Source organism: Tupaia chinensis, unplaced genomic scaffold (genome assembly GCF_000334495.1).
Source record: "Tupaia chinensis unplaced genomic scaffold, TupChi_1.0 Scaffold000315_1, whole genome shotgun sequence".
Classification (NCBI taxonomy): Eukaryota; Metazoa; Chordata; class Mammalia; order Scandentia; family Tupaiidae; genus Tupaia; species Tupaia belangeri.
The window spans coordinates 2,815,968-2,827,625 of NW_006159808.1; the positions used below are offsets into that span (position 1 = coordinate 2,815,968).

An 11,658-nucleotide genomic window follows, 5' to 3' on the forward strand; every position below is an offset into this window, starting at 1 on the left:
CGCCGTGGCTCCTGCCCCGGGCCGCAGGGGGTCAGTGGGGGGCCGGCCGTCAGGTGGCGGCTGAGCCCCGGGCACTTCTATTTCTTCTTGAATCAATTTTAACATTTTGTATTTTCTAGAACAATAAAACTTGGATTTTTCAAAGTTATTGATAAGACTTTCAAGGTGCTCTCTTATGACTTTGAAAATATCTATTGTTATTATTTTTCTTAAAATTATTAGGACCAGCAGATACTTAATGGTTATATTGTGGACTCCCACATGGCCGACTGCATTTCATTTTTTCAAATAAATTTTCTTGAAATTTAAATTTCATTCTTAGTAATAGTTTACTTGTGCTCTATAGGATTCAGCATCTAATAGTTTCAATACTGACTCTGTTTTGCAATTTTAATTTTTTTGTCTTTAACTCATACAAGTTTGTGTTTATTGTTTTAAGTTTTTACTAAAATTTCTAGAATTTGAGCAGGATTTTTAACTTAAAAAATATTTAATTAAGTCAAAATGCAAGAATATGTATGTATTTGTCAATTTTAGAGAAAAGAAGCATGACCTTGCATGTGATATGACCCATGTGTGTTATTTGTTTGGTGCATGGTTTTCTACATGCACTGCCATATATATGCTGTAAGTAATATATGATATATTCATTCTATTAATAATAAATATATTGATATGTTTAATATGTAATTTAAATAGCATAAGTAAATATATGAAAATACCACATAAGATTAATGCTTTATAATATATGGAATATGTAGAAATTAGATAAAACTTCGTAATTTTGTTTGGCCTTTTTGTTTCTTAATCTTTTTCATCACTTTGATGAATATTTTCCTAATAAAGTTTATTAAGATCTGTGATTATCTGTTAATTTCTTCCTATAATTCTGTGTATTTTTGCTTTATTTTATCTTATTTTAAAAATTTCTGCCAGAGAGCGCATGTGCTCCCTGAGGAGAGAGAGAGAGAAAGGGAAAATGAGAAAGCAGCTCTCTGGGGCATGGTCACACTGCACTGCCTTCTTCATCTCTCTCTCCTTTCGGGATTTTGGGCACACACGCACACACACCCGGCCTGCCAGCCGGAGAGCTCGCAGTCGGCCAGGTGGGGGAGCCAACTGCCTCAACTACCGTGCCCCAACTTTTAATACTTCCTAACTGTATGGTCCTGGTTTGCTTTCTTTTCTTTTAGACGTTTTTGCCTTAGGGTGTGTGTGCTCCCCAGAGAGAGGGAGACACAGTAACAGGGAAAGTGAGAAATCACTTCCCTGGGAGGGGTGCGGAAGTTGGCCATGCCTCAATTCCTTCTACATTCTCCTCCAGGATCTTGGCCTCACAGGCACACATGCCTGCATGACCGGCATGATTTTCAAGCCACTGGGTTGGGATTTTGAACTATAGTTGACCATGTGGGAGTTCAGCGATGCAACCACTAGGACATCTGCTGGTCCCCCCATTTTGTTTTCAGTTGTTAAAACTGTGACATTTTGGGAAACCTTCAGGCCTATCATGGAGGTAGACCCGAGGGACGTAGAAGACAGGTTAGCACGAGTACTTCACATCACCTGGCTTGTACTTCCGGGGGTCTGGGGAACTCGACAGCAGGCCTTAAACCATCTGCGAGGACTCCCCTTCATGTCTGGACTAGCACTCGGTGATGTTTTTATGGGAACTGGTGTTCATCAATGAAGGAAGCCCTCCATCAGTCTGCTACAGAGAAACGCTTGGGTCACCTTCGCTTCCTGATGTGTGAAGAGCAGTAGGAAATGGGGCCAGCAGGTAGCATGGTGGTTAAAGGCGCTGGACTCCCACATGGCCAACCACGGTTCGAGTCCCGGACCTGGCAGCTTGCTTTCTCACTTTCTCTCTCACTCTGTCTCTCTCTGGTCAAATTGAAATTAACAAATGAATAAATAAATTAAATTAAATAATTAAAAAAAAAAAGAGCAGTAGGAAATGGTGGAGTCGGGGCCAGACAAGGCCTAATATTTGTAAATTACATCTCAGTGCGCGCTTTTGGGGCAGTGTGAAGTTTTCGAGCCCCCGTACAAGACTTAATTTATGGAAAACAAAATCTTGTCATGGTCTGGATCTAACTTGCTTTTGGCAGATTATACATCTTTGAGGAAAATGTGACTGACACCACCAAGGTCACAGCACTCACAAGTGCCACCCGCGGCAGAGACACGGAAGGCTGCATGTTATACTGCCAGCGTCGCTTCTGCAGCCCTCAGTGAGATGAGAACTCCGAGACGAGGAGCACTGCTGCCCTGTCCTGCCAACGCAGCCGCTGTGTGAATACTTGAGAGCTGACTCAGTAACTGCCCCGCTCACTTTGATTTCTAATACCTGCAGAGCAACGATTCACGATGTACTTCCTGGAAACTGAAATCTAAATGAGTCTTGCTCAAAGTGAAAGGATGCAAATCAACTCATAGACGTACAGTAGGTTTTCTATTCTATTTATTGATCTGAAGAGTCGGCGACCCTTTGGGCTACTTGAAGGAGAATTCAGTGCTATAAAGAACTTAGTGACTGGGCCGGCAAGTGACATGGCAGTTAAGGCACTGGACTCCCACATGACCAACCACGGTTCGAGTCCCGGACCTGGGGGCTTGCTTTCTCACTTTCTCTCTCTCTCTGACCAAATTAAAAAATAACAATAATAATAAATAATTCTCTCTAAAAAAAAAGAACTTAGTGACTACTAGGTTATTCTAAAATATCACATTTTGACAAACCGTTTAACGTGAAAAGGAAAAATATTCCCTCTCTTTTCTCCCAGTTCTACTGCATGGATCCAAATTTTTTTTCTTTAGATAAAAATATTCAAGTGGCAAATAGAAAAGAATAATTAATATTTCTTAGTTCAGTAAGAAAATAGTAATTCGGGGGGAAAATTAGATGAGACAAAGTGGAAAGGTGGTATCTCCATGCCAGTCCAATTCTTTCTACAGCTGTTTTCTAGATGTTAATTGTAGTTGACTTTAGTCCTAATATTTTCAAAGAAAGCCTTAAAGCTTCACTACTAAAAATCATTATTCAAATATTCATGCTGGTTGGGCAGAGTCACATATGCAAGGTCTAATTTGCATGAACTTCTATGAGTGTGTAGATCACAAATGAATAAGAAATTAAGTCTCTAGGTCTTTCTGCTGCACAGCTACTTACTTTCAGCAGCCTAGCAAGGTTTTGCCGACACAGACAGGATACAGAGTCTCTGCTGTTATTTGTGACTCAGAGTGCAGCCTGACCTAGTTGTGGTTGCCATGGATACTGTAATATCAAATTTAATAATGTTCTCTAAAGAGGTAGCAATGTATCCCTGCAAAACACTCAGATCAGTGGGAAGATCAGCCTCGAAAGGTGAAGAAACTGAGTCAGAGAGGCTAGGTGGTCTTCCTACACCAGGAGAAAAACCTAAGGCTCACAGACAAATCTTAGAACTAATGAATCCAAGGTCCGTGGTTGGTTCGGGAACAGTATGCTTGTCAAAGTCACTCCCGCCATTAAAAATGATCCTTAGCAGAAGTAATTTAACTGAGGTCTTGCTGCCCTTATTAAAAATACCGTTTCTCATAGCCATCTACAGCGACCGTGTCTCCTCCAAGCTGAGCAAGCGTCTGCCAGGAGCCCGCAGCGGCTCTCGGAGCAGCCGGGTGCTACATGGACCAAAGGCAAGTGGAAGGAGAAAGCAATGCCTTGACGTGGGGGGACAAAGTGTCATTTGTTAGAGCTTGAGTCTCTAGGGTCACTGATGGCCATATTCTGCGAGTCCTCAGCAGTCAGTCCTGCATGTAAAACATGGTTCCATGACGTGCACATCTACATGTTTAACCATAGTATCAAGTTTTTTTCAACCAATGTGTCCAAATTGTTCATAATCAATAGAAGAAGCATGAAGTTGGCTGTTTATAACTTACGTTCAAACTACCTTTCATTCTATGTCACACTTAGAAGATACCTAACATTAAGTGCAAATTTTAGAAAATAAAGTTGGGAGAAATTGGAGAGAGGGGGCAAAGACAGCTTTCTGAATTCTCCCCTGAAAATGAGGACAGGTCGTCTCCGTGCCAATTGCTTTGACCCGAATTGCGATTCTGTTGAGTAACTGTGAAATGAATTCCGAAAGGTCATGCTCTGTCGGAAATGGAATCCAGCAATCTGACTTAGACCCGGGCATCATTAAGTAGATGGTTTTTAAAGACTCCAGTGGTCCTTTCTTGTGTCTGTAGCTGGCCTTGATCAAAGCCAGGCTGGCTCCTGCACTTGCAGATTCTTTCCCTTTCCAAGGTAAGTCCCTCCCCCTGCCTTGAAAATCTCGTAATGGGTAATTCACTGCAGCCCAGACCGGCCCAGTATGAACATGTGCCATTGCTAACATTCCTTTGGCCACTAGGATAAAAGCAGTCGAAGGTTTACCTCTGCCCGCCCCTCACCTCGTGCCGCGACTCGGTCAGTGCACTTAACTTCTCTGAACTTGTTTCTGTATCTGTACAACATGGATACTGCTGAGCCTTCCTCATTGTTTGACCTCGGTGGAATCCCTCCGTAGACTAATTGCCCAATAATAACAAATGATCGTACATGCCTTCAGAAGTGCGAATCCCTCATCTTTCAATGGTTTTACCCCCTTTATGGAATATTTTCCATTCCGTCTTCCTTCTCCGCAACTCTTTTCAAAAATCTCATGAATCATTACCATTGTGTCAAATTAAAGGAATAATTTTCTGTTTCTTCTCTCCTTTTTCTGTTTTTGGCCTTTTGGCAGACTCCCCGTCCACTTTGGAAAGACTTGTGTCCAGACTTCTCGACTACACATTTCGTGGTTTTTCTCCTGATTCAGGGGTTGCTCTCCTCTGTCTTCTCTGCTGTGTTTTCTTCAAGCCTTGCCTTTAAATGTAGAATTCTTCAGGCTTTATTTCAGTCCTTGTCCTCTGCATACAGTTTCTTCCTTATAACTTCATCAGTCCTTGGCCCTATAAAACATGGACATCCTAACGACACCAGAATCTTACCTAAAGTTGAAGTGGTAACTCCAGATGAGTATGTCCAAGCCTACCTGTCCTTTCTTGCTCTGACAGGAATGTTGACCTTAGTGTATCCCAAATATAACTTTTTAAAAAGAATTATCTATTTAATCTTATTCTTATTTCTTTATTTGGTATAGGGCATGTGTACATAGGGGAGAGAGGGAAAGTAAGAAAGCAAGCTGCCAGGTTAGGACTCAAATCACAGTCAGCCATGTGGGAGTCCGTGACATTAACCACCGCGCCACCTGCGGGTCCCAAATATAACTCCTGACCATCCCATCAATGCTACATTCGGTCAGCATAGCACTGACAGTTGCTTCATCAATCTAAGTTCCTACACCTCCTACCCCAAGCCATTCCCTGCCAATAGAACCCTTATTTTGTTCAAGGTCACACTCTGCTGGACTGATCAATGATAATTTTGCTTTATTAATTGAAAGAGAGGTAGTATTGAAAACAATTATCATTTTAAAAGTTTACATAGAAACTATTCTTTTTTTAGAGAGAGATTTTGCTACAGGGCAGGTATACTCACCAGAGAGACAGAAAGTGAGAAATACCCCCTGGGGGGATGGCCATGCTACGATCCCTTCTCCTCTTGGGATTTTGGGCACTCCTGCACATGCACCCAGCATGAGTTTTAAGTCACTCGGTCTGGGACTCAAACCGTGGTCAACTAAGTGGAGTCCAGTGACATAACCATTAGGCCATCTGCTGGTCCCACATAGAAACTATGCTTAATGGATAAAATATTTATTTACCCCTGAACTCATAGTAGCCACCCTAACTGTCTTCATAGTTGGTGAAATTGAAACTATAATGAAGACAGCACCGTCCCCATTGCTTAATGCTTGTTTCGAAACACACATTTGTTCCAACAAAATTGATACATTCGGGAACTGTTGGATCATAGCACAATTTTGCATTTGCTTCTGTGTGATTTTTGTCTCCTTCAAACACTAGGCAAGTGCCAGGAACTGTACACAGAGGACCAAGTTACAGAGGACACAACGAAACTCTCCCCAGTCCCCTCAAACATCGCCCTCTGTTTCAGAGGCTGAGGCTGAGTGTTCCTGACCACGCCCGCTCACCTTCAGACATTCCCTCTGGTTTCAAATAACCCTCTTCCACCCCTTTGCAGGCACTCGGAGGCCGCCACTGCGGGCAGCCACCTCCACAAACCAACGCCAGACCTTCGTCGAGGTGAAGGGTCACACCACCACAGGGTTTTGTACACAAGGGTCTTGGCAAAGCTCAGAGACAGGCTGCAATAACAATAAAACATTCAATGAATACTCCTTTTTAAAAATAAGCTCATGGAAAATGTATACCGTACAAAAACTGCGTACATTTCAAAAGTTTTTTTGTACCAAAATAAATACGCGCTTTAATTCCATTGCAAGACCCCTCTGATGAATCAGCATTTATCGTATGGAAAACCATGCCCCTATTTTTATTAGATTTCTCTCTGGTTATTGTGAGTCATGGCCAGTTTTTGAGGCCTCTGTCCCTAAACTTCATATTTCCCGTAAGTCCTGTAGGGTTTTTTTTTGTTTGTTTTTTGAGAGGTTTTCGCTATAGGGCGCATGCGCTCCCCAGACAGACAGAGACATAGAGACAGAAAGCGAGAAATCACCCCCCAGGGGGGATGGCCACGCTGCAATCCCTTCTCCTCCATTCTCCTCTCGGGATCTTGGGCACGCACGCACACGCGCCCGGCGTGAGTTTTAAGCCACCGGGTCCGGGACACGAACTGTGGTCGACTACGTGGGAGTCCAGTGACATAGTCATTACGCTAACTGCTGGTTCCCAGTCCTGTAGTTTTAATAGCGTAGTGTTGCTGTGGAGCTAAGGCTGAACGGTTTATCCCTGCTGGTTACCAAGATAATACATGAGTGTCATATGTATGTGTATATATATACATATATATGTCATATATATGTACACAGCTGAGACATTTTCAAGATGAATCAAAAAAGCTCATTTTCCATCTTAGAGGTGAATCTGCCTTTGAGAGTATTTATTGAATGTACTTAGAAAGGCTGGTTAAAGAAGAGCTATCAATGATATTAAACAAAAGCCATCCAGTCTGCCAGTCTACAGTGGGTGGAGAGTTGCCATTTATCTTTTAAGATATTATGCAAATTGTATTCAGCCCACACATCTTGAGTTGGGGAAATGGTTTTATCTCTTTTTCCTCATTTACAAATCTTGTGTAACAGGAGTTAACTGAGGTTCAGAACCAGCAGTGCAAAGCTGAATTTTGGCAGTCCCTGGGCGATAGAAGAGAATCCATTTTCCTCCTCGGGGGCTCTTTGCTTTTTAACGAGGCACACGGAACACCGGGCACATTCCCAGTGCTTCTGAGGATTCCCCCTGGAGAGAGCTCAGTAACTACAAGAGAAAACAGCTTCAGAAAAATCAATGCCAGGCCGGCCTGTCCCTCCTCCCCCTTCTCACCGGCCGTCACCCGCTGCCCGGTCCTCCTCGGTCCTGAGCACCTGCTTCCAGCAAGGCCTCCTCCCGGTTTCCCCAGGCGAGCTGCCCTTCCTGACACCAGTCTGTGAAAGAGACGGGAAGGAGCTTGCAGAAATCCAAGCCGCATAGCGTTTATCTTCCTGAAGGCCAGGACAGAGGGCAGGGTTGGGCCTTGGAAGGCCGAATTCAGGCAAGGGCAGCGTGGAGAGAGGCCAAGAGGCTCCGGGCCCTGCGGGCTTCCCCCTTGTGCACCTCCTGCCAGGCGGCTCTGAAGTGTGAATCCCGATTTTCCCAGGAATGCGGAGCAGGGTTAGGCAGGTGTGTTTTCAGTAAGTAATCTCTCCACGTTGCTGTGTCAAAGCAGAAGCGTCACTTAGTGCACACAGAAGAGAGAAAGAATTCTGTACACATGGTCATGATGCAAATGCAAATTCTTGTAGCCCCATGCTCACCCTGGGTCACGTAGAGCGACTCTGGCCAAAAGCCACCCACAAGCCCAGGCTGCCTCCAGGCAGCAGAACACAGCCGGGCCTGAGCACACCTGGACACACCTGGACACACCAAGGCACACATTAAGTCACCAGCTGCACACATCCGTGCCCTTCACGCTCCCCCGGCCTCCCTCGCCCTGCACAATGTATTTCTGCTTGCTGGGGCGCATGTGACAGTGCAGTCCCTGCTTTGCCTAGCTCTGAGCAGCAGGTCTCTCAGGTAACAGGTGGCAGCTTCCCCTGTTGGATTCTAGGCATAAAAAAGAATGACCTCATAGGGGTGGGGCTCTGGGACTCCATAGAGGTGGCAGTCACAGCCAGGTAACCCTGAGTGACGCCGCCGGCTAGTAAGAAGGGGCAGTTAGACTGTTGCTCGGGTGTGTCCCCCTCACTCTGAGGCACCTCGGCAGCTGGGCCTGGCCTGTAAGCCTCTGAAGCTGGTCTTTGCCTCACATGGAGCCCAAAGAAGCCATGAGGACTGAAAACATGGGCACCAAGAAGAAGAATCTGACCTTCCTGAGGACCAGGCTGTACATGCTGGAGAGGAGGAAGACGGACAGCGTGGTGGCCGGCAGCGCCCCTGCGGACCCCTCTGCCAGTCTGCGCAGGAGCCAGTCCGACAGGACCGAGTACAGCCAGAAACTGCAAGGTAACCCCAAGGACCGGCCGGGCACTGTGCACCCAGGTCCTTTCCTGTCACTCTTCTGTTTGCAAAGAAAACACCCACCCCGCAGCTGAAATCAAACACCACCTCCCCTTCCCGTAAAGTTAGAAAATGAAAGTAAATACAACTCCTAAACTATAGGGAATCTTCACATTCTGCGTTCTGCAGTTAAAGAGCCAGTGCTGAATCATTCCTAATGTTGCTGATTTTCTCCTGGGGGGGCAATATTTTCTCTACCTTCCTCTTTCCTTCTTTCTTCTCCATCCATCCTACAGAGTAGGGAGCTACAGAAAGTAAACGACTTGTTTTCTTTTTTTTTAGAGGTTTTTTTCTTTTTTTTAGAGGCTTTTGCCTTAGGGCATGCATGCTCACCAGCGAGAGAGAAAGAGATAGTGAGAGGGAAAGTGAGAAATCACCCCCCAGGGGGATGGCTATGCCGCTTTCCCTTCTCCTACATTTTCTTCCCAGGATCTTGGGCATGCATGCACCATGGCTGCTGTGAGTTTCAAGCCACCAGGTCCAGGACTCAAACCCCAGTCGGCCATATGGGAGTCCAGCAAGATAACCGCTATGCCATCTGCTGTCCTGAAAGCAAATAACTTAGAAACCAGCTCAGGAGAGTTTACCTCACTAGGCTGGTGTGAGAGGTCGTCATGGGACCCGTCTGGGGCTTTGTACTGACTGTGACTGTGGTTACGCGGAGACAGGGACCCACAATCATGGCTGTGAGAATAAGGGATGGTGCAGTCACAGGACGCTGTGATAGGGTTTGCTGCAAACCACGCCGGCCATTCCGTTGAGTGGCCAGTAGCATCCAGACGTGGTAAGCACGGTTAGCATGTGTTGAGTGACTCCCGAGGAAATAACCGAGGTCTGTTTTATGCTGTCGTAGGCCTGTTAGCAGGGTTACCATAGCGTCTGTTTCCATCCCACCTACCCTCCTTTGTCCCCACCCTTCGGATTCCAAGGGTCACTTGTTCTGGTAGAACTCGGTGTCCATGTGGATTCTGGGCAGTGTCTCAAGTCCTCCCAGCATTGCAGTCTGCCTCTCACAGTCCCAGCACGGGCTGTGCTTCTGGGCTTACAAACTGTGACGGCAGAAAGCTCAATGGCACCTGCTTGTGCTTAGGAGACCTGGTTCCCCCCAAATGAGCTTAGACTTGGTTATGCAAATTGAGCTAAATGCATTTAAATTAAGTCTTCAAAAATTATTACTGTGTGTTAATGCCTCTCAAAAATTCTGGTAGCTCAACATTAAAGTACAAAGTCAGTTTTATCTTGAAAAAAAAAGTTTTAATGGAGGAAAAATGTTGTTTGAGCTTGTAAATTAGTTGTTCTCAACGGAGATATTGGAAAGATTGCAAGTTTTAAAGCCATATCTGTTTGGTTCCCAAGCCTGTCTCTCCAGCTTACTCCCCAGAAGACTTTGAACAAAATAATAGTTACATTTCTGAACCTTAATTTCCCTATTTGAAAAGCAGGACCAATGAGACCACTTCCATGGTGACTTTGAACAAAATAATAGTTACACTTCCAAACCTTAATTTCCCTATTTGAAAAGCAGGACCAATGAGACCACTTCCATGGTGGTGGTGGTAGTGGGGGGGAATTAATACATTGGGGGCCAGGAGCTGGCCTGATGGTTAAGGATCTAGACTCTCACATGGCCGACTGCGGTTCGAGACTCGGTGGCTTCCTTTCTCACTTTCTCTCTCTCTTTCTCTTTCTGTTCTTTTTTGTTTAAAATTTAAATAAATAAATAAAGTTAAATAAAATAATGATTCTTTTAAAAAAAGTAAGACATTGGCTAGCACATAGTACACTTAGTAAATGATATTACAGGCCAGCAGGTGGCATGGGGATTAGTGTGTTGGACTCCCACATGGCTGACTGCAGTTTGAGCCCTGGACCTGGTGGCTTGCTTGCTCTCTCTCTGTCTCTCTCTCTCTCTGGTGAGTGCAAACTAAAATATAATAATAATGATAAATAAAATTAAATAAATAATTCTTTAAAAATAAAATATGAATGATAGTTACTTTTAATTCTAGGAATAATAGGAATCATAATGATTAATTAATGATATTAATCCAAATTTATATACCTTATTCATCCTTTTCAGTTTTTTTGTTTGTTTGATAAAGAGACCACATGTCTTCAGAAATTTGGAAAAAGGCCATTGCTCTATCTAATAACACGTTTTTCTGAGTTTTTCTAATTGTACATCTTTCTGGTTCAAAAATTTTAGCAAAATAATAATAGAAAATAACTTTCAATGCTCATGAATGTATGCCACTGACTCCCCAAACTTATCTGAAAAAATAAGTCCAGAGACACAAAACACAGCGGCGGTGTGAGGGGTCCTTCATGGGAGACTTCCATGTGGGGTGCAGCTTTCCGCTGCTCTGTGGGATTCTGTCTTAGATGGTGAACGGTGAATGGGAAGACTCAGGGGTTAACCCACGGTCCTAGAGTGTCCATGCTGAAGAAAATTCCCAGGGAGCGGGAACACAGGCCAGCCCCCAGCTGAGCGATGTGTGCCTTGCTGTTGCACCTGACCGTGTCCAAGGCCACCCACCATCGAGGCACTGCGGCAGGTCTCCACTGTAACGCTTTGGCGGTAACAGAGGGCGTTTTCTCATGACTGTTCACAGCCACCCGCGGGTTTGCTGCCCATCCCTTCAGCACTGTTACCACGCACGTGATCCGGGATCACCTTAGGAAGCTTGTCTATCGAGGTGCCAAGAGCTTGTCCTTTGCCTTCCTTGAAACCAGTAGCTCAGGAGGCATTAGATGAAGACCAGGGCTGGTAGAGCCCTCGGATAGATGTCCCAAAGCCACCATGAGTTTGTGATGTGCTTTCTGATGCTAGAATTTCTGGCACTTCCCCTGTCCTCAGATTATTGGGTTGTTGGAAAAGTCATGACGTACCCTTATGTGTTTTTCTTTTTAAAAAATAATTATTTAAAAAATAAAATAAAATAATTATTTTCT

General features: G+C 44.6%; 1 protein-coding gene and 2 long non-coding RNA genes across 5 annotated transcripts in view; 2 read left to right on the forward strand and 1 right to left on the reverse strand.

The window, feature by feature from the left end:
* The window catches only part of LOC106735145 (uncharacterized), a 15,372-nt gene extending 11,697 nt beyond the window's left edge, over positions 1-3,675 (forward strand). Inside the window, exons 2-3 of the long non-coding RNA XR_003549803.1 lie at positions 2,112-2,446; positions 3,584-3,675. This is a non-coding gene — a long non-coding RNA (uncharacterized LOC106735145). The remainder of the gene's footprint in view (positions 1-2,111; positions 2,447-3,583) is intronic.
* A 3,151-nt stretch (positions 3,676-6,826) lies between these two features.
* LOC114008258 (uncharacterized) lies at positions 6,827-9,589 on the reverse strand. Of its 3 annotated transcripts, XR_003549814.1 has the most exons (4): positions 8,516-8,602; positions 7,965-8,063; positions 7,536-7,862; positions 6,827-7,428 (listed from the first exon to the last, which is right to left on the reverse strand). It is a non-coding gene; the product is annotated as an uncharacterized LOC114008258 (long non-coding RNA). The 3 variants fall into 3 exon arrangements; XR_003549816.1 differs by lacking the exons at positions 7,965-8,063; positions 8,516-8,602 and adding an exon at positions 9,294-9,589; XR_003549815.1 differs by lacking the exon at positions 7,965-8,063 and having other exon boundaries at positions 8,516-8,618.
* Positions 8,070-11,658, forward strand: part of ARHGEF38 (Rho guanine nucleotide exchange factor 38) — a 113,381-nt gene continuing 109,792 nt past the window's right edge. The window contains exon 1 of the mRNA XM_006151161.2: positions 8,070-8,652. Within this exon, the coding sequence (XP_006151223.1) occupies positions 8,457-8,652 (196 nt within the window). The 5' untranslated portion in view covers positions 8,070-8,456. The remainder of the gene's footprint in view (positions 8,653-11,658) is intronic.